The following is a 21,336-nucleotide window of genomic DNA, read 5'->3' on the forward strand; positions in this document are numbered from 1 at the left end:
CACCCTTTACACATGGGTGCAGATATTTGATTTACATTGGCTGGTCTCTGTAATTCTAAGGCTTCCAATCTACGTGTTAAGGTTGCAATCTTGGCCTCTGATGCTAGGGTTGGTTGAATTTGATGCATTCCTCCTCTTGAAGGTGTAGCTTTATCAGGTTCCCTAGTTATTTCCCACTGTAAATTTTTCTCGGCTAGGTCTTCTAAGAATTGCCAAGCTTCAGTAGTTTCTTTATCCATAAATTGGCCTTGGCAATGGACTCTAGCATGGTTCTTGAGTTTGAATCTAACCCCTCATAGATGATCTGGCATAGTCTCCAAGTTTCGATTCCATGGTGTGGGCATTGGGTCAAAAGATTCTTGAAACGATCAAAGTACTTCCAAAATGATTCACCAGCTAGTTGGTAAAATTGATTTATTTCATTCCTAATCCTAGCTATTTTATGATGGGGAAAATACTTTTTTAAAAATGTTCTCACAAAGCCCTCCCAGGTAGTGACAGAATAGTTTGGCAGACTATAAAGCCACTTCTTAGCATTGTCCTTAAGGGCAAAGTTGATTAATCTAAGTTTGACCTCATCCTCTGTTAATTGCAGTTTCATGGTTGCACATACCTCCTCAAATTCTCTAATAAATATATAAGCATCCTCTAATCCTGTGAATTTTGGAAGCATATTTATGATTTGAGGTTTGATTTCAAAATTGTTAGCTGTGGGTTGTGGCAACCTGATACAAGATGGTTGGATGGAGCCAACTGGATAACACAAATCCTTAAGGGTCATGGGTTGGATTGGTTCAGCCATTGGAACAACAGGAATTGACTCAATTCTAACTAGACGACCCGACACTCTTCTCCACACACGAGGTGTACGGTTCTCGATGTTTATACAATTTTTTTTTTTTTTAATAAAATTTTTATGTATAAGGAAAAGAAAGAAAAGTTCTAAAGAGAAGATCCTAAGGAGTCCTAAATCTAAAGAAAAGTAACCAAATTAATTTAAATTTTAATTTTTTTTTTTCAAACAAGTGAATCAATAAATTAAACTCAATCTATCCTAGGGTTAACCTAAATCTAGACAGCTCCTAACTGTTCCAAGATGACCCTTCAAACCTTCCAAGTGGAGATTGATCAACTAGTTAGCCAGGTAAGTATAAGAGGTGGGAGGTTCACTCATCGTTGCCTTTCTAGACACCAAACGAGTTGGCCAGGCCAGCAACTGAACCAATTTAACAAACCACCCTCAGGGACTTGCCTAGACACCAACTAATCAAACAACTCAAACTTGGTAGAACTCTTAGGGTTCCTTGTCCTATTGAGCTCGAATTCCTTAAGGTTGACGTCTAATTGATTTTAAGATTAAAAGTCTAGGTAATGCAATATGATGGAGATGGTTTTTGGGCTAAGGAAGGGTAATGAAATCCCCACCTTATCTTGTTAATGGGTTGATGCCCTTAGATTAATTATGAAAATGCAAATACAAATAAACAAGATGACCAAGAATGTAAAAGATTTTAATTTAGAATTTTTTTTATTTTGATATTTTACTTCACGATTATGAAATGTCTTTTGTTTTATTTTATATATTTTTTTTTTGTGATTAAGTAAATTCAAATGATTAGGTCTAAAAGCAAAAGTAATTAACTAAATATAATAAAAGAGAAATTAGAAGCATACCTGAGTTTTCCAGCAATCACCAACTAAATATAGAAACCTAAAGAAAAAAAAAAGAGAGTTATAACGCACGAAGAACAAATATTTGAAAACAATTTAAAACGCCAAATCCCCGGCAATGGCGCCAAAAACTTGATGTTCAAATCTTAAAATTTGTAAATAAAACCGCAAGCGCACGGTGTGCAGAGTAGCACGACCAGCGAGTACGGGTCGATCCCACAGAGACTTGGTTTTAAAAATGATTTTCAAATCTATGCTCAAGCGAGCTTTAACAAAAATCGAAAGTCGAAAGTTGTTTGCTAAAGACAATAAGACTAAGGATCTAGGGTTTTTGAATCTACTAGATCTAGATTAGAAAATTCTACCTAGAATTTTTTTATTGATCCTAACGACTACTCCTCTTGTCTTTTCCAAGCATAGATTATGAAGGGACTAAGGCCCAACGATAACCCATCAAGATTCTTTACAGGGGAGTAGTAACTAGGATCCCTTAGGGTTTTCTCCTCCTATGCACTGAATCAAGCATGAACTATGAAGGGACTCTGACCCAACTGTAGTTCATCAAAAATTCTTGACAAAAGAGGAAGAAAAAGAAACCCTAAAAAAAAGAAAGAACCCTATGTAAAATCCCTACTCATGATCTAGCTTCATCGCAAACCCTAGAAGGGATGCTTAGCTAGACATGATCTAAATCTACTTGCAAAATTTAAATACAGAAAAATAAACTACCCTAATTTCATAAATTAAACTATCCTAATTGAAGAAATTTAAACTGCATAATTTAAACTAACCTAATTGCATAAAATTAAATTGCATAAATTAAACTATCCTAATTGCAAGAAAAATAAATTGCATAATGTAAAAAGATGAAATTGCATAAAAATAAGATTTTATATATAAAAAAAAATTTATTACAAAAACCTCAAAGCTCGAGGCTTGAAAAGAGAGCTAAAAACCCCACTATCTAGGGTTACAAGCTTGATCGGAAGGAAGAATACATAAAACAAGGGCCTTTGGGGGCTTTTTATAGGCATTTGGGGGTTATAAGGTTTTCAAAACTTTCGATGTGGGACTAAGAGGTTTTAGAGAGTTGTTAGGGGGGTTTATGGTGCGCCGATGGATCCATGGTCCACGCGCCTGTTGCTGTGGATCAGGCGGCTAATCAGATCACCAAATCAGTTGATTTTTGATCAATTTTGATCTGATTTGACTCGGGTTTGACCCAATTGAGTCTTCTTTCTTCATTCTTCAATTCCTGGGTCAATTTAACTCCGTTTTGCATAAAATTTGCGCCGTTGGAATCTTCTTTCCTTGTTCTTTCTATTGATGATCTCTTCTTCTGCAAAATATAATAACAAGTATCAATTTCTTAATAAAGTTAGATAATTTAGATATTAATTGATACTTTTTATGTCAATTTGTGACATAAATCACTGACGCTGGAGATGCTGCCATGACTGTCCTCATAGAGCGCAAAAAACTTCTTGAGGTTCACGACAACATCGACCATGAAGGGCTGATCTTTTCCCTCGAGGCTCGTGCAGTGCACCGTAGTGTACACCACCAGCTCCACCACCTCCATCTCGTTCCCCCCCGACGGCAACACTCACGAATCTAGCACCCGCACTAACTCCCCAGCTACGATCTTTGGCACTGCATAGTCCACCACACTCATCGGATCCCCACCCTCCCCATCCTTAAAGATCGCTCTTTTCTCCATTAACACCTCCAGTATCACCACCCCAAGCCTGTAGATGTCACTCTTCACCATCAAATGGTGGAGCCCTTAGTACTTAGGGTTGATGTATCCCACCATCCCACCACCCTCGTCGATAGGTGACCACCGTTCGACTCCAGTCCCATCAACGATTTTGGTTTCCAAGGAGAAACTTTTAGTGGTAGCGGCGAGCTTGGCGAAGGTTAACTCCATTTCTAACGAAGGCGAGCTCGACGAAGTTGCCAAGGAGAAACTTTTAGGGCCCCTCCATTTCTGACATGAAAGCCAGCAACTGATCCCATTATCACAAAAACCAGCCATCGCTTGCTAGTCTTTTTCGACGGTGATGGCAAAGATAATGGCGGGAGTGGGGGCGGTCGCGGCGATGGTGGCGATGGAAATGGATAGGCCTTGCAAATAACTCCAGAACTAGAGCAAAGACTCGTCGAATCCAAAAGATGTCACAGAATCAGGTGGAGGACCGGTGGAGGCAGAGGAGATGGTGGTCGAGGTCGGGGTGATGTGAGAGGAGGGACTCAAGCGGACGTCGAGACTGTGTTGGTGTTGGGAATAGTATCTCAAAGCCAATCGTCAGTCTGTTGACGGTTGTGCTCATTTTTGTATATGTACATAAATTATGAATTAATAAAAATTATTTTGATATTTTTTATCATAAAATATTTCATCTTTTAATGAACTTCTATGTTGTGGTGAAGTCCTTAAGACTATTTAGACTCGATAAAGAAGGATTTATCGTTTAGTCTTTAAATCTGTTCGCGACCAAATGATACGTTGTTACCAAAGATGACAACGTTTATCAAGCATAGGTCGTTGTGTGCCATATAGGTTGGTTGTCCTCTTAACCAATGAGTGTGGAGACACTGGTATGGCATACAGATGAGATGTAAGGGTACATCTGCACTGAACGTGACCGACTCCAGAGCTATTTCTGCTGTCAAGATTTACTCCGATGGAATATAGGTATAAATATCCCTCTGACTTGAGACCGCCACGGTGACTTGCAAGCAACTCACTGCACTTAGGCATTGGACTATCTGAATTTCTAATTCAGTGACAGAAGGTTGCTGGGTGTAGTCAAGTACTTGACTTGTCGGTGCGTGTGTCAAGATGGGATTGACCACTCCAGTTTAGGAGCTGTGTACAGTCGTGTTTTAATTTAGCAAAATCTTGGTTAGGATAGTCTTTGTGAGGAGTCACAGGACTGTTTGAGTTGAGCACAATTGGATGATCTAATCAAGGTTGACAGTTTAACCCTGAGTCGTCCTAAACACAGAGGTCAAAAGGATGAATTATACAGTAACCATATTCACGTAGGTTCTGAGTGTTGCGATTGTGACTATTCAATCTATCCATCATCGGGTACCATTACTAGATGGTCACTTCGATTAGTACAGGAATTGATTCCTGTACTATCGGCTTAGGTTCGAACCTGCGGGGTCACACACATTAGAGGTTCCTATCTGATCTGATGGCTGATGAAGAGTCTTAATGCTCGTGGACTATGAGTCTACATGTCTGAAACTCTGTGATCAGAATCAGGATTCTCTGATCAGAGTCCCACATATTTTGGGTACCGGAGTCAAGAGTCCCACTGGTTTGGGACTCTTCGATCAGGGTTACATATCGATGAATTCTGATGCCCGATTATCCATCGAATTTGGACTCAATATTTATGAGAGATTTAATTAGTGATTTGATCGCTAATTAACTCAATTTGATTGAGTAATTATTTTTGGATCAAGTCCAATTGAATTGGATTCAATTGGGTTTGACCCGATTAGGTTAAGAGTTGACCTAATCGTCGAGATGATTTGATCCTGATTTGGTCAGGGGTTGGGCTTAATCAATTTCTGATTTGATTAAAATTTTATTGAGCCTAATTAAGTCTAATTAAGTTGGATTTAAATTAGTCTAATTGGGCCTAACTTATTTGGTTCAATTAGGTTGGTTTAAATAATGAAACCACCTTGACCCATTCTCCCTACGCCACCTCACTTCCACTGCGCCCATTTGAATTCACGAGAAGGAAGTTCTCATAATTTTTTCTCACGCAAAGCCCTCCTCACGTCCTACTTTAATGTGCCAAATGAGTGGATAAGGATGATTGGTTGGCCATTCAAATTCAAAACAAAGTTTGAATTTGAATGAGCAACCAATCTTAGCGCTTGACCTTATCCTCTTTTAGCACCCCATTTATTACACGAGAAAATATTTCTCATGAAATCATTCATGCACAAATTAAGCCATGCCCTCCTCTTCTCATGCCCTTAGTGGATAGGGATTAATTGATTTTCATTTGAATTCAAAATTTGATTTGAATTCAAATGTGCAATTACTCATCTTTATCCTCTCACATGGATAAGATGTTTGACATTATTTTAAAAGGAGGAGAAGAGTGGGGCGTGTGCAAAAAAATTTGGAAGAAAATCTGAGCGTGAGGAATCCTTGTGTGCATGGTGAAGGTCTATATCCTTCCGAGAGAAAAAGAAAGAAAAGAAAGAAAAAGTGTGCGCAGGGTTTCAGTGAGTTCTTCAGGGTTTCAGCCTGGAGTTCGAGAAGTGAAAGGTGAGCTACGAGTGTCGTGAGCCCATCAAATTTTAGGAAGATCTTCAACATTCTCTCAAGCACATCTACTGACAATCTGGAGCATCCAAAAAATTGGCAGACATCGATCGAAGGAGTTCGATCAGCATCGACCGTCGAAAGGGCTCTACAACGAGCTAGCACTCGTGAGGAGTCGATCAGACCAGGAGCTTCGTGTGGACGATCCGCAGAGGTCAGACACGCTGTGTGGCTGCATCGCGATGATCAGACTCTTCTGACGGTGATCAGATTGTGACGATCTACTACCCGCACAAAGTATTGTGTTCTGAACACATTACAGTAAAGTGTTTACTGTTCAAATTCGAATTTCAAATTTAAATACATACATGCTATATATCATATTTAGATCTTAGTGTAGAATAAATTTTTATTAATTAATTAAATTAATTAATAATTTTTACTGTAAAATATGATTTTGAAAAAATTTTAAAATTACCATTTTACCCCTGCACTGAATTTTCTCCACAGTTGGTAGGCAATGCACTCATGGAGGAGGCTGGTCATGGCACCGACGTCGGAGAGGGAGCGGGTGAAGGCTAGCATCTCAGGGCTCCCAAAGTCCATCGAGCAGGTCGAGGGATCGACAGAAAGATCGGAGGGGTCTTGATCCAAGGCCGAGAGGAAAGCTGGTGCCATGGGGGAGACGACCACCATGGCTGATGGCTCTCTCAAAAGTGGTGGGGAGGAGAGAGAGATGGAGACTGGAGAAGAAATTTTATTTTATTTTTTAATTTTGAAATAGATTATCCCCGATTATGGTAGGTCTGTTCTCTGCTTCACTTCTGTATTGCTCGTCTCTCTTGCTCATCCTACAGTGGTGCAGCACTTCCTGTTCCCTACCATTGCGGCTGTGTAAGGGATAGGACGGCGAAGAGATAGATGATGATGAGGAAGAAGAAGAGGACAGATGCCATATTATCATTTTTTTAAACTAACTTATTTTCAGCTCGGCACTGGTGCACCTATTCAAGTTAAACCAGCCATATATACACCGGTAATGCCAAATAGGATTTTCGATGAAAAAAGTTGCTGAAAATAGAACGAAGGATAACATTAAAATGGTTCAAAAATTTTGGAAACTAAAAGTTACGATTTTGTAGTTTAAGGACTATTTAAAAAAATATGATATACTTTGAGGACTAAAAATATAATTTACCCTAAGTTTTTTGTAGCCTTTTCATTTAGCAAAATCAATTTATGATTTGAAATATTTGTATAAAAAATTTGGAATTAATTAAAATATGCATGGTTAAAATCAATATTTTTGGCTGTTGAGGTAACAAAAGATCAACGCAAGAAAACTCAAGCAGAGATCTTCAATTTTTTCCCTCTATCTCTGGCACTTAACATAATTAGGCTGTAGGTTTTTTTTTCCTCCAATAAGAACGTAAATGGACTTAGAGGTGGCCAACGGGACGGACTCAGTACGGCCCAATGTAAATATCGTGCTACATGACCAATACTGTGCCATGCTAGGCTTGGGTTCGTGAGTCCAGGCTCAAGCATGGCACGGCCTGGGCCTAGCACGATGGGCTTGAATAAAAAGCCCGTCATGTTCATATCAGGCATGGTATGATTATATCTGTTACGGGCCTATTCAGGCCTGTAATGATAACATTAGTTTTTCTTCTTTTCAATTATTATTATTTTTAATTCACAATATATTTCATATTACTATTTAGTCTTTAATATTTTAATTAATCAATAAAAATTTTTAAACCTAAAAAAAAACATTAACCTTAAAAATCTTATTTTTAAAAAATTTAATATTAAATAAAAAATTGAAAACTAGCTTGATGGCTTGGCACAGTCTAGGCACGTGCGTGCCTAAATGTGCTTGAGCTGTGCCTAGCACAGTCCATATATAAACGTGCCTTCTACTATACCGAAGGGAGGGGGTTTGCTTAATGGGCCGGATCTGATCTGGCCCGTTTATTCACATTCCGTACCTGATGCGGTCTGTTTAGTTCCAAGCCTTCTTATGCCTGGGCCATGCCCGGCCCGACATGGCCCGATGGCCACCTCTAAAGGGACCAAGCTTGGGCTAACACTGGGACAACTTTTTAATAAGGCTGGCCCGTAATCTAAAGATTGGACTGCAGACCAGCCCATTTACATAACTACGTTCCTAGTTCTCCAAATATATCACATATGTGCCCTCATTTCCACCACGTGTATGAGTTTGGGGCACTTTGTGTGCATAAATTTGCGTCACAAAACTATAATCAAATTCCATCTCAGGCTGTCACGTCTATTATTTGTTGATATAAGTAATCACAATTATCACCAAGCATTGTCTTTTTCTCCTCTTTTTTGGCATTTAGAGTGAATGTAAAGAACTTGCTTAAGCAAACAAGTGAACAACGTATTGCTATAAGCATGAGCATGACCGAGTTAGAGAAGAAGGTGTCTTCCCTTATATAATTACATAAACAAAGGACTGACTTAAGTTGTTGAGGTGTGAACTCACATCATCATCGTCGTCATCGTCGTCATCATAATTATATGCTCCTCCTCCTGCAATGCATGTGCCAGCTTTTGTTTATTACAACTTTTCCATGACAATGTTTTTTATTGTTTGAGCAAAACATCACAAAGGGTTTTCTGTATATTCTTAAGTAATATTTGAAAGATATACAACTCTAATTAAAGATCAAATTGCAACATGAAGTAGGTTTGTATTTTTAAATATTAAATATCTGTTTAATATTCAATATCAGGTATAACCACTGAGATATTTGTTTATTATATATTTTTTAGTATAAGTAATAATGAAAATGGTGCAGGTCAATGCGGTGATAATTCAGTGATACTTAATTCATCCTGCAATAATATTTGACATGGGACTCAGTAAATTAGATGTCTAAATTGGATGATGGGTGCCCATGGAGAAGGTTTGTGCATTTTCTTTGAAAGGGTTTGATACTTCTTGAAAAATAAGGTACTCCATCCGTTGCCCGTGAAAGGGTTTGTATATTTACTTTGTGAATGTAATGTTCCACTGGGCAATTCCTTTTCTGCTGATCTAATTACTAAGTGCTGGAAAATTTTGATATATGAATTCATGCAGAAAAGATTGGTTCATTCCTCATTGTTCCATACTAATATCATCAATTGAAGGCTGCACAATTTAATTTTAGGCTAATTTTAGATTAGGTTATCATACAAATTTGATCAGATTGGATATAATCTGGCTCATATTTTTCGAAGGAGCGATATTTCAAAGGCTGACCTACTACTCATGATTAATGGGTCTATAAAAATGGGTTTGATCCCCTAGGCCAAATCTTAATTCTTGGCTTGTCTCACGGACTCATTCTAGGTCGACGGTATGAATCTTTTTTTAATAAAAGTCAACCGCATGAACTAATGAGGAAGAAAGAGAAGCAGTCATCTCTTTGCTTGCTCACGGCTGTGCTTTTCTTTCTCCTCTTAAGTTTATCGTGTGTGTGTTCCAATAAGATCCCTTCAAACTCATAAGTTATTTCTTTTTTTTTTTCGGTAAAAAAATTATTTCGTTTACTTTACTGATTTCAACTAATTCAGAAATTAAATACAACCTATCCTAATCTGCTAAATTCATCATCTTTCTGTAACGACTTAGCACCAAATTTTCATTTTTGATCTAGTCAAACTCCAGACTGGCGGGGCCGACACTGAATTGCTCGGCAATCCACAAAGACATGAGAATGGTTCATCGGCTCTCTTGTTGTCTCTTGATCTGAAATATGGACATCGTTTGGCTGAGTCATGTCGGATATTTAATATCATTAATTTCCAAGGGGATGGTACGATCATTTGTTTTAGAGTTTGAATTGTATTTTCGTGCAAAAAAATGATTAGGTTCCGTGCGAGATACGGTCGGTGTAAGACAAAAACCCCGGGCCGTTGGTTCCAGAGGTCCTACGAGGGCTGGGAGGATGCGATGGTACTGGAAGCCACGTGAACAGCCAAAACGTGGCATCTGTTATCGTAGAACTCATCAATGGATTTAACTCTAAAAAAAAAAAAAATTATAAAAAAAACCGAACCGTTGGTTTTAGATTAGACGGCTGGGAGGATTGCCGATCGTACCGGACACCGCGTGAAAAGCCAAAACGTGGCTACCCATCCTTTTAACTGAACAGGCACGCACCTCCTATAATCAATGGATTTAACTCTGATAGTTCAGAAGATCATGAGCAATCTGGACGATAACTGACTCAAAACTAGAAAATTAGTCACAAGTAATATTTATGAAGCTAGAAAACCATATTATAGTAGTGTTGAATCATAAAATGATGATGTAACATGAACGACTCTCATAAGCAATCTTTGAGAAAGTCGGTCATCAAGGATGGGACACTCGGGGTGGAGAATCCCATGTCTATGAAGCCTCTCCAGTAAGAGGAAGATTTCGGGTGGCAGTAAAAAATTGGGAAGAGTTTTTTTTTTTTTATTTTTGATAGAAAAAATTAGGAAGAGTTTTGGATGGGCAATTGGGTTCTTTAGAGGTTGCCTGTCAGAATTGTTCATTGCCGTCTCTATATTAACGGTGGGATGAAAAAGATAAATTAATTGCATAATTAATTGATAATAATTAAAAATAAATTAACTTATTATTAATAGGCCTCTATACCATGCGATATCTATTTAATCTTATATCAACTATATTCTAAGCAAACATAGATATCTCGATTAGGATGGAAAGAATCTAAATTGAGACATGAACATCAAACTCAAATGGAGGACGTATATCGATTCATGTGAGTTTATGTTCAATCATGTTTCAATATCCATCTTGCATATTTATATAATATCAAAAAATTTAAATAACATCATTATATGGTTTTTTTGAGTGAGGCCATGAGCTATTGTACGTAATATATCTAAATGGTCCCATATCCTTCGGAGTGAAGCATGTTACCGGCGTTAATGTCAATGGGAATCCGACATGAGCATGGTTTACCTAGCAAACATTGTTTGCCGAAAAATAGATTTATTTTTCCGCGTTACACGGTTGCATGTACCCAGTAACCCCGGCGCCGACTACGAAGGCAGATGGTCTACAAGGGACGCTCAATTAAAGGGGAGACGCAGCTTGTGTTGCTCCAGCCTTCCCCTCGGACAGGCTCCCTCCTTCCTCATCTTGTCACCACGTTTTTCACCTCCCAATCTAGACTTCCACTCCCTTCAATCTTTTCCAGTCCTTCCTTGACAATAGAACCAATGATCCTTTCCAGCTCCTAAGTTCAACCGCATCGTTTCCTCTGTTCTTTTTCCCTTCTTCTTAGACCTTTTTACTTCTTTTTCACCTTTCTCTTATCCCATCTATCACGCCATATACCTCTCTCTCTCATAGTCTCCATATATATATATATATGATCTCTTAGAGTCCAAAGAAACAAGGGACAGGGAGCCAGAGATGGCTGGAGGAGGAGGAGGTGAGTCACAGCTAACTCTGGAGTACACTCCAACATGGATCGTTGCCGTCGTCTGCTCCGTGATCGTCTTCATCTCCCTCTTCTTCGAGCGCATCCTCCATTACCTTGGCAAGGTAGATCAAATCAATCCAATTCTTCTCCGTTGTTCTCTCCCTCTCTTTTTTATAAATAGAACGTACTCGCTGTAAACAATATAAACAATAGGATGGTTGTTCTTACTGTAGCTTCTCAAACGGAAGAAGCAGAAGCCTCTGTTCGAAGCTCTTCAGAAAGTGAAGGAAGGTGGTACTTCTAGACGTCTTTCTCTTTGTCTCTCTCTCTTTTTCTATTTCTTACATCAATTCTTGTTGCTTTGATTGATGGAGTGCTAAGAAATGGGTGTTTGAGTTGGGCAGAGTTGATGCTGCTGGGGTTCATTTCGCTGTTGCTGACGGTGTTTCAGGGGGCAATTCAGAGGATATGCATCAAGGAGAGCCTCACCCACCACATGCTCCCCTGCAAGAGAAAGGAGGCTGCGAAGACCGCCCACTACGCTGCCGAGTTCTTCGCCGGAGTTCTTGGCAGCGCACGGCGCCTGCTGGCTGGGGGTGCGGAAGAGTCGACTCATTGTCAGAAAGAGGTCATTATATTTTTTGATGAAACCGTGGAACCAAACCATTGGCATTCATTTCATAAGGAAAAAAGAAATAAAATGAAGTAGAAAGCCAGGGGAGAGCTTTCATTAAACATGTACCAATATTGATCCTTTTCCCTCCATTCTCCTTGGAACATTCCATCTCCCTGAGAAGCTCACCACTGCTTTCACAGTAACAATTTGCAAATTGCTTACCAGTTAAGCAAACAATAACCTCCACCCACCGACCCATGTTCTTCCAAATAGAAGCACTCCTGGATTGGTCGATTTTGTTGATCGAGGAGCCAAAATATCGGAAGACGTAACAGAGCTGATGTATGATGGAGGGTTTGTAGGGTAGTTGAAAGTGTTAAATCAAATCATGTGGAGACTTAACCGACAATTTAGAGGTTTGAAGGAAGACAGCGATTTTGGCAAGTGTGGAGTGGGGAAAATAGTTTTCTTCATGTAAAAGCATTATAACTTGCAACTCATTTACGTCGTAACTGAATCAAAACAGAGATCCAGTAAGGGATCATATTAGAAGTCAAGTTTATACCGATGTTAGTGTTTGTGGGTTATTGAATGCAATCAGTTGATATTTTTATGTGGAATATCATCAAAACAGTTAACATTTTCTCAAAAAAAGGTCAATATTTGGTGAAAAAAATGGTTAACGAAATCGGTAAATCCTCCATAGTATTATTATGTCTAAAAATTTGAAACGATTGCAATAAGTTCTGGTTTACATTTTTTTTTTCTCACATTCATTGAATTTCTGAAATAGATTATGGAAAATATGCCTTTTCGCTATGTCAACCATTTACATATCGGCTTAATCCATTGATCTCTCTATTGTTGAAAAATTGAATAAAATTCTACTTTCTTTTTTTTGAGAGGGAAAATTTCTATTACTTGCTAGCTGCAACAATGATATTTTAATCGCACAGAGCATTATCCAGGATATCTTGTCCCTAAAAGAAATTTACTTTCGCTTCATTTGATTGAGTATTCAACATTGCTATTACTTCATTCAGCAGCAGGTTTCAGACTTCTGAATTATTGATTTCTTTCTTTTCTAGGGCAAAGTTCCATTACTCTCACTGGAAGCAATCCATCAACTGCATATCTTTATCTTTGCTTTGGCAGTCACACATGTGGTACTTAGTCTCATCACTGTGCTTCTAGGAGGTGCCAAGGTAAGTGGGTGATATCTCTTCATCTTTTAAATGTTTTGGTGTTTGTTTGCTACATATGCCCAAAATTTTTCTTCTTCTGGATTGTATCTAATTGTAATGTTCTCTTCATGGCTTAGATTCGTATATGGAAGCATTGGGAGGATTCAATCCAAAAGGAGGATGAAAATGGTATGATTACACTCACTAACATGTCTCAAAACTCTGGCTTAGGTTCCAACAAATTTCATATTAGAGAACAATTTATTGACTCCAAACCACTTCTCTTATTAGGTGAAGGTCATCACTTACTTTGTATATGATGTATTGATCTGATGGTAATAATATGTGCAGTTCCTAAAGGAATCACCCATGTCCATCAATTTGAATTTATCAGAAATCGTTTCAAAGGATTTGACAAAGATTCTTCAATACTAAGTTGGTTGGTATGTAAGGCATTCTTTATGTGTATACTAAACATTTTAACTTTATGGTGAACCAACATGAAGTTGTTTCATTTCCCTGAAAGTATCTCAGTTGGACATGAGAAGAAATATCGAATCCCTTGAAAATTTTGCATTTTGTTTCAGCATTCTTTTGTTAAGCAATTCTTTGGATCTGTTACCCAATCAGACTACGCTACAATGAGACTTGGTTTCATCATGGTAAGCATATCGGTTAGCAGTCGATTATATATGTGTGCATATCTAAATGTGCTGATTTCTTGTTCTTTGTACTCACTTCAACTCTTTGGCCTCTCTATTGCAGACTCACTGTAAGGGTAACCCAAAATTTAACTTTTACAGTTATATGATACGAGCCCTTGAAGCTGATTTCAAGCAAGTTGTTGGCATAAGGTAATTATTACTGAGGAAACTTACTTACATCTAAGCATTTTGAGAAAATTCTTACATCTAAGCAAGAATGGAAAAAAAATGACATAATACAACTTTGATTAAACTTACGATCTGTACTAAATGTGACTTAAGGAGTGCAGTTTCCATATCTCTACTGGTTATGTGATTCTCATACTTCAGTTTCTCTCTCATCGCAGTTGGTACCTTTGGATTTTTGTAATGGTTTTCTTGTTGCTGGATGTTAATGGTAAGTTCAATATGCATGTAGCCCTTACATGAAACTTCACAGATGATTATTATGATGAAACTGGAAGATGGAACTTTGATGACTTTCTACTTTACATAATTTTTCCCACTTTTCCATGGGCTCATTTTGTAGTTTTCTTTCTGATAAAGCTAACCTCAAATAATCCTATTGACCATTGGAATTGCAAAAGTAATGTATTTTCATACAAGTAATCTGTTGTCTTCTTCACATCCTTGAGAAGTTCAGCTTTTGCTGTTAGGCAAAAATATCTAGTTGATGTTGAACAACTTATCATATTAGTAACATTTGGACATTGACCTACAACATCATTCTTCCTTTTCCTCCCTGTTAGTGTCCATTCTCTTAGTGTTCATATTTTCTTCTTCGTTTATTTCACCTCACTTTGCATGGTATCATCTATTGACAGCAGCACTTTTTCCCTAGTGCCCTGACATCTGTAAAGCCTGTTTCTAGCTACACCTGCTATTCCTGCATTCCTTCTTCCATCCTGCCTCTTTTCTTTCTATTTTTGCCATGAAACTGAACTGCTTCTTGGCCATGTACCAAATTACCGATGAGGAAGGACTTAAGGAATGTGAGGGAGGTATATGGTAGCAGACAAATTTGTGGTCAGAACTGTCAGCATCATTTACATGCTTTTGCTGCTTATCTTAAGTTTCACATAGTGATTCTCCACTTGACCCATACATTTTACGATCTATTTTTCAGACTGTTCTTGTTGCTTTTGCAGGCTGGCATGCATATTTTTGGATATCATTCATTCCCTTAATTGTAAGTATTTGTACTTTCACTGCTGAATATTGAGTGTGTTGAATTTTCCCTCCACAAAGTTACTTTAGGCCATAAGAGGAATGTGCATTGCATGTTGTCTTGGTACCTGTAATAACTCAGGACCTCATCCAAAAAGACCAGCAGAAGGTATTATTTGGGTTTCTTGGCCCTATATAATTTTCAAGATCTTTTCGGTGAATAAGCGATATGAGACTAAATACATGCCCACATGGATCCTTACATATTCGCTTGTGATTAGTCCAATGAACTCGTGCTGCAATGTCCACCAGTCCACATAGGCTATAGGCTATGTGGACTCTAATACCATTTGTAACAACTTAGGACCTCATCCAAAATACTAGCCAGAAGGTATTATTTAGATTTTTTGGCCCTATATAAGTACTCAAGATCTTTCCAATGAATAAATGATATAAGATTAAATACATACCCACATGAATCCTTATGGTACCGGCCTGTTACCATTCTATGTTGAGTCATGCCATTGCTTAGCATCCATTGACATTACAAGATGCCAAGTTCTGGGGTGCATGTTGTATTATGTTAGTATTCATGTTGATAGGACACTGGGATAGCATATATCATGCATGCATGCCTGCCAACTGGCACTTAAATCCATGGCTGATACCTAGTTAGTGGGACCCTTTCACAAGCACCAAATTATTAGAAAAAATTATCTCATGAAGTTACTTCCAGAATGATGACAAATTGTTAATTTGCTTATGAATGATATTTGATGAAAGAGGTGTTAGAAAATATACCTCGAGATTCGGTCTACATTGATCCCACAATAAGGTCCAGGATGATGAACGGAGTCCAAAGAGCCCAAGAACAGTTCAAACGGAGTCCAAACGGCGAAGATACGTGTGAAAGAATGACGGCACGGTGCACGAGACGGCGGCGGCCGGTGGTTGCTCCGTCGGGTCCGACGGAGATGTGCACGCATGCAGGCGTGCGTGGCCCAGCGCGCAAGCGGGTGCGTGGGCTGGCCCAGCACGTGCGGGCGACCCAGTGCCCCTGCACAGTCCACCGTGGACCGGGGGTGCTGGGCGGTTCATGGGACCGGCATGGACCGAACACGCAGTCCACATGCGGTTCAGAGTATTTTTTGTGTGATCCGATGGTCCAGATCGCAGCCGATCACGATTGGACGGCTGAGGTTGATTTCGAGTTTGATCAGGTGATCAGTGGCCCTAATGTGTGCGATCGGGATGGCTTTGGTGTAAGCCTATCACGATCGGATGGCCACGGATGATTCTAGGCTTGATTGAGACTTTATTTCCTAGTGTAACAGTATTTTGGAGTTTTTAAAATCTATAAAACTCCGATTGATGAGCCGTCAGTTGTGTTGGGAAGCTGGTGACATCCTGGAGGTACAGAAAGGCTTCAACAGAGGTTTTAGAGAGCTTTTGTGAGGATTTTGGAATTTTTTCTTGAGACTCTTGTACAAAAATTGAGTGGTAAGTTTCTCTTGTATTGATTTTGTTTTTTTCTCGTAGTGAAGCTTGCATGCCCCGTGGAGGTAGGCTTGAAGCTGATCCATATTTGTATTGTGTTTCTTGTTTTGTTTTTTTTTCTTCCTATTGCACCGTGTGGTACCGGATCCTGACGCAACAAGAGGTGGTAATTATGGTCACCTTAAAAAACTATATTTCAAACAGGAAAAAGAAATTTGAAACTATGAGCACCAATTGAGATCCCGATGCTTGTTCAAATGCAAGTTTCTGCTCTAGATACCCTCAATTATTTGAAAGAAAATGCTTGCTTTCAACTCTGACGGCTGTGTTCATATCTTGCATTTTTACTCATACAATTAGTACATGCACATCATTGGTTGCGCTCTGCATCCTGTTAGACAATTGATTAGGCTCTTTTCTGATATGTGGATATGTTGCAGCTTCTCCTTGCTGTTGGCACTAAATTGGAGCATATCATCACTCAGTTGGCTCATGAGGTTGCTGAAAAGCATTCTGCCATTGAAGGACATCTGATAGTTACTCCTTCAGATGAACTCTTCTGGTTTCATCGGCCCAAAATTGTCCTGTTTTTGATTCACTTCATCCTTTTCCAAAATGCCTTTGAGATCGCTTTTTTCTTCTGGATACTGGTAAGGAGCATTAATTGTCACTTTTGTGTAACTTCTGGTGGCTTAATTTTCGCTGTTTATATATACTAGCAGCTACTCGTAATCATATATTTTCTTGTTTAAGACCAAAAGTAATTGTCTGCATTTGTCTTTGCATACCGTCCTCTCCTAGCATTGTGATGCATGGAATGGTTTTGAGTTTTGACGCACTTGACATGGATGCTTGAAGCCAATAGCCATGTTATGTATGAAAAGTGAAATCTAGCTTAGTTCATATCCTTACACGTTACAACTCCTTTCAACTCCAAGAGCACATTCATATGAAATATATGAAGTTACAAATAGTGAAAAACCAGTGTTACTTGGTGTAGTGTCACAAATTACGAATATTACCACTTCCAGGGGAAAAAAAATGACAAGGAATATTTACGTACAAGTATAATTTGTGTGCATGCAATTGTATATTGCTGTACTAGGCACATGTGAATGCATGAGATATTTGGTTTTGTAAGTGAATGGTTGAAATTAGACAAATTTTATTTTGATTATAGTTTATAAGCTCCCATTTATATTAATTTCCTATCCAACGTGATTATTTCTTTTTAAACAGTTAAATTGGGACAGAATAATAAAACTATCTGCATTCCACAAGACAGTAATGCCATTGCTGATTCCCTTTCCTGTTTTACTTTCTCCAGGCATGGGCACGACTTTGAGTGTCCATCTGAAACTTCCAACATGATTTGTGGTGCATATATTAAGTCTCAATGGAATACAAAATGATATAACCAAAAAAAAAAAAAAAAACAAAGAAAATTATGTATTGTTATTCTGTCTAATTGCCTAAAAGTTTCATCAAGTCTCATTGAAACAAACAGTGGCAGCATTGCCTAAACTGAATTTCAAATATCAAGCATTTCACATTGACAGGATGCAAATAATTTTGAAGCTCGCGAAGTCAATATGTATTCCACCTTGCACCCAGCGTAGGCCATGTAGCCAGTAAATCCAGTCCTTTTAGCTTAATCACAATTTTTAAGAAAAAGAAAGTGTCTCTTTATAAAATTCAGCAGAATCACCATATTTTGTAGCTCTTACTCGAGGAATTTCTATGCTTTCTAGCGACAAATTATTATGTATAAAGATCATTAGAATTTGACATGATTTATTTGTAATGCAGACCACGTATCACTTCGATTCCTGCATCATGGGGCAAGCAGTCTTCATCATCCCTCGACTTGTAATCTGGTAGCTAGCAACCCATTCCTTTAAAGCAGACCTGATATTCAGCTTATGCTCTAAACTTCTAAACTCTTTTGTGGTCTTTTGTTATGGATTAGTGTCATTATACAGCTTCTCTGTGGCTACAGCACCCTGCCACTCTATGCCATTGTGACACAGGTGAATTATCATGTTACTGAATGCTTGTCTTGGCCTCGAGCAAATTGCATAGCTCCACACTGAGTTTTCTTTTGAAATCCAGATGGGCAGTTCATTTAAGATGGCCATATTTGATGAAAATGTGCAAGTAGGTCTTGTTGGTTGGGCTCAACAGGTAAGGAAGGGGAAGGGAAAGAGAGTGGTGAATAGAGAGAGCAGATCAACAAGCACCCCGCAATCAGGTAATGGAACCTCAGTGGGGATTCCATTGCAGAACCTGTTTGTCCCGAAAGATTCTCTGATGGAAGAAGGAAAGGCTGAGATTGTTGAAGACAAGGCCTTGTTGAAAGACCCTACCTAAATACTCCATGGCAGTGTTGAAGCCTTGGTCTTGGCATCAACTACTTCATGAGCCTGGTGCTTGAGAGCAGCCAAAGCTAATATATTGAGGGTCAACTCTGTAAATTTGTGTTAGGTCTTTCCTTTGTTGGAGAGATTTTTTTTGTTTTTAATTTTTGTTCCATTTCCTCTTCAGTTTGTATTCCCAGGGGTTGTTATCATTCAGTTGCTAAAGAAGTTCTCGAAGACTCATGGATCATACTTCTATGTGGTCGCAGGTCCATATAGATGCGATGAAGAATACCGGTTACTATTAGGTGTTAATAGCACACGTCTTGGTGCAATTGTTCTCTGTATAACTATGAGTTTGTGACTCATTTGCATGCTAGCTAGTATTCACCAAAGATGAACAGTCATGGCTCCAGAGGATCTAAAGGTCCATATTGCTGTTAAGGGCATTTGTTAAGGAAAATGAACAGTTGGTAATTGGAATCTGATCTCTAGCACTCAAACAGCATTTGTTAAGGGCAGACTAATCCATGAAAGCTTCGTATCAGCTTCGGAGTGATAGAAAATAGGGTAGACAGTATGTGTAAATTTTAAAATTTTAAAATATGCAATGAGAAATAAATCGGGTTAAACTTTTTAACCCCACATGCAAGATATCAGATCTAAATCTACCCAAGTTCAGAAGAAAGCACATATAATTAATATGAAATTTAAGAAAAATATGAGGTCATATCTCATTATCTTTGCACGGATAGAAATTCACCGTTTTAGATGATCTTGGGTTCGTAGAAGATGGAGCCGCACACGTGTCCGGCCTCTACGGATATCCATCGGGATCAATTTCGAACTTTTCTTCTCATAGAAAATTCTTCTTCTCAAAAAAAATCTTGGTCTTGAGGACTCTGATCAACTCTTTTGATCTTAACTGAGAGATCAACTTCTTGATCTGCAGCCTTCTTCTTCTCCTCGATCATTGATCTCTAAGTCACAAGAACTCCTTCTAGGCATGTAGAAGAGAGAACACCCAACCTTTGGGCGTGGAAAGGAAGAATATGAGAGAGAGGAGGTGTGGAGATTAGGCCTGCAAATGGGTCGGGTCGGATCGGGTCTTGAGTGATCCCGACCCGATCCGATTTCTTGATCGGATCTTGATATTGGATCCATATCCATCCCAATAAAAAATTGGATCGGATCGGGTCCATGGCCTATGCGGGTGAGGACTTGGCCCTCCACCGTCATCCTAATTTTATTTTAAGCCCGAAGGTCATTCATCCCAATTTTTTTGATGAAAGATATTTTGCAAGACCATTGGTCCGTAACCGTAGTCATAGTCTATTGTTTTCCTTTTTGGGTTTTACTAACCATTGTCCTCAGGGAACGTTTAATGCTTCTCGAAAATCAACAAAATTTTTAGCCAAGACGATGACTCATGTGATATGAAAGGTCAATATTTTTTTATAAAAATAATTATATTTTTATAAAAAATATAAAAATATAATTTTTATTTTTGATGTCGTGAATAAAAATTTTGCTGATTTTGAAGAAGCATTAAATGTTTCTTAACCAGTGAGGATGAGGGAGGCTATGCCACCCAATTTTATTAATGAAAGCTATATATTACAAGGGCACAAGTCGTGCAGTCAAAGTCAATTTTAACCATCCATTTCAAAGTGGTTTGTTTTTTCAAGGAAAAGACACCCAATTTTATTAATGAAAGCTATTTACAAGGACACAATATGTGACCATGTCGGAGGCTTTTTTTTTTTTTTTTTTTTTGAGAAAAAAGACGATCTAACATCCAATTTACAAGAGCATAGGTCACCCAAGTCAAAATTCCATCCATCGTGATCAAGTCAAAATTTTTATTATTCCTCTCTGGAGAGAAATAATAAAAATCAGATTCGATTTTATCATTTTTATTTTGATATAAAAGCATAGAAATGATATGGTAGGACAGTTAAGCCACATTAGGCCCACCTAATTATTTATGAGCAATGTTAATGATGATTCGTCCATATTTGCTATCCATGCCTCCATGTCTATGTAGACTATTAAACATGTGGAGGCATAGGAAGTCATAGAACATCGTCAAAAATCCAAAACCAATGCATTCTTGTCAAATTTCTCCTGTCCCTAGATTTCTCGCAGTCACGGTACTAGCCATCCATGTCGTGTGCCGTACACCCAATCAAACCCCTCTGATGCCGATTAAAGTATTTGTACGATTCAGGGCCCAAATTAAAATACAACGGTTCCAGCGACCTCCAAACTGCATCAAGCTGTGTACCATTCCGACTACGGTATGCTTTATTTAAAGGGTTAGATTTACGTATGGAGCCGCACACGTGTCCGCCTCTACGGATATCCATCAGAATCAATTTCCA

General features: G+C 38.5%; 1 protein-coding gene and 1 non-coding gene across 2 annotated transcripts; both read left to right on the top strand.

Moving 5' to 3' along the window:
• The first annotated feature begins 326 nt into the window (after positions 1–326).
• Positions 327–433, top strand: LOC140851810 (small nucleolar RNA R71). The gene has a single exon (XR_012134567.1). It is a non-coding gene; the product is annotated as a small nucleolar RNA R71 (small nucleolar RNA).
• A 10,838-nt stretch (positions 434–11,271) lies between these two features.
• LOC105051538 (MLO-like protein 1) lies at positions 11,272–19,347 on the top strand. The gene is made up of 14 exons (XM_073243516.1): positions 11,272–11,549; positions 11,661–11,718; positions 11,832–12,055; positions 13,132–13,248; positions 13,365–13,416; positions 13,579–13,670; positions 13,815–13,889; positions 13,993–14,081; positions 14,279–14,328; positions 15,080–15,120; positions 17,036–17,245; positions 18,405–18,472; positions 18,565–18,625; positions 18,708–19,347. Exons 1-14 carry the CDS (start codon positions 11,418–11,420, stop codon positions 18,963–18,965), a joined length of 1,527 nt encoding a protein of 508 aa, XP_073099617.1. The 5' UTR covers positions 11,272–11,417; the 3' UTR covers positions 18,966–19,347.
• Positions 19,348–21,336: the final 1,989 nt, after the last annotated feature.

The sequence above is a fragment of the Elaeis guineensis genome, chromosome 9 (assembly GCF_000442705.2).
Source record: "Elaeis guineensis isolate ETL-2024a chromosome 9, EG11, whole genome shotgun sequence".
Classification (NCBI taxonomy): Eukaryota; Viridiplantae; Streptophyta; class Magnoliopsida; order Arecales; family Arecaceae; genus Elaeis; species Elaeis guineensis.

Coding starts and splice junctions, on each gene's coding strand:
- LOC105051538 (XM_073243516.1), top strand. CDS start 11,418: ATGGCTGGAGGAGGAGGAGGTGAGTCACAGCTAACTCTGGAGTACACT. Junction 11,550..11,660: donor TCCTCCATTACCTTGGCAAG/GTAGATCAAATC, acceptor TTCTTACTGTAG/CTTCTCAAACGGAAGAAGCA. Junction 14,329..15,079: donor CTTGTTGCTGGATGTTAATG/GTAAGTTCAATA, acceptor TTGCTTTTGCAG/GCTGGCATGCATATTTTTGG.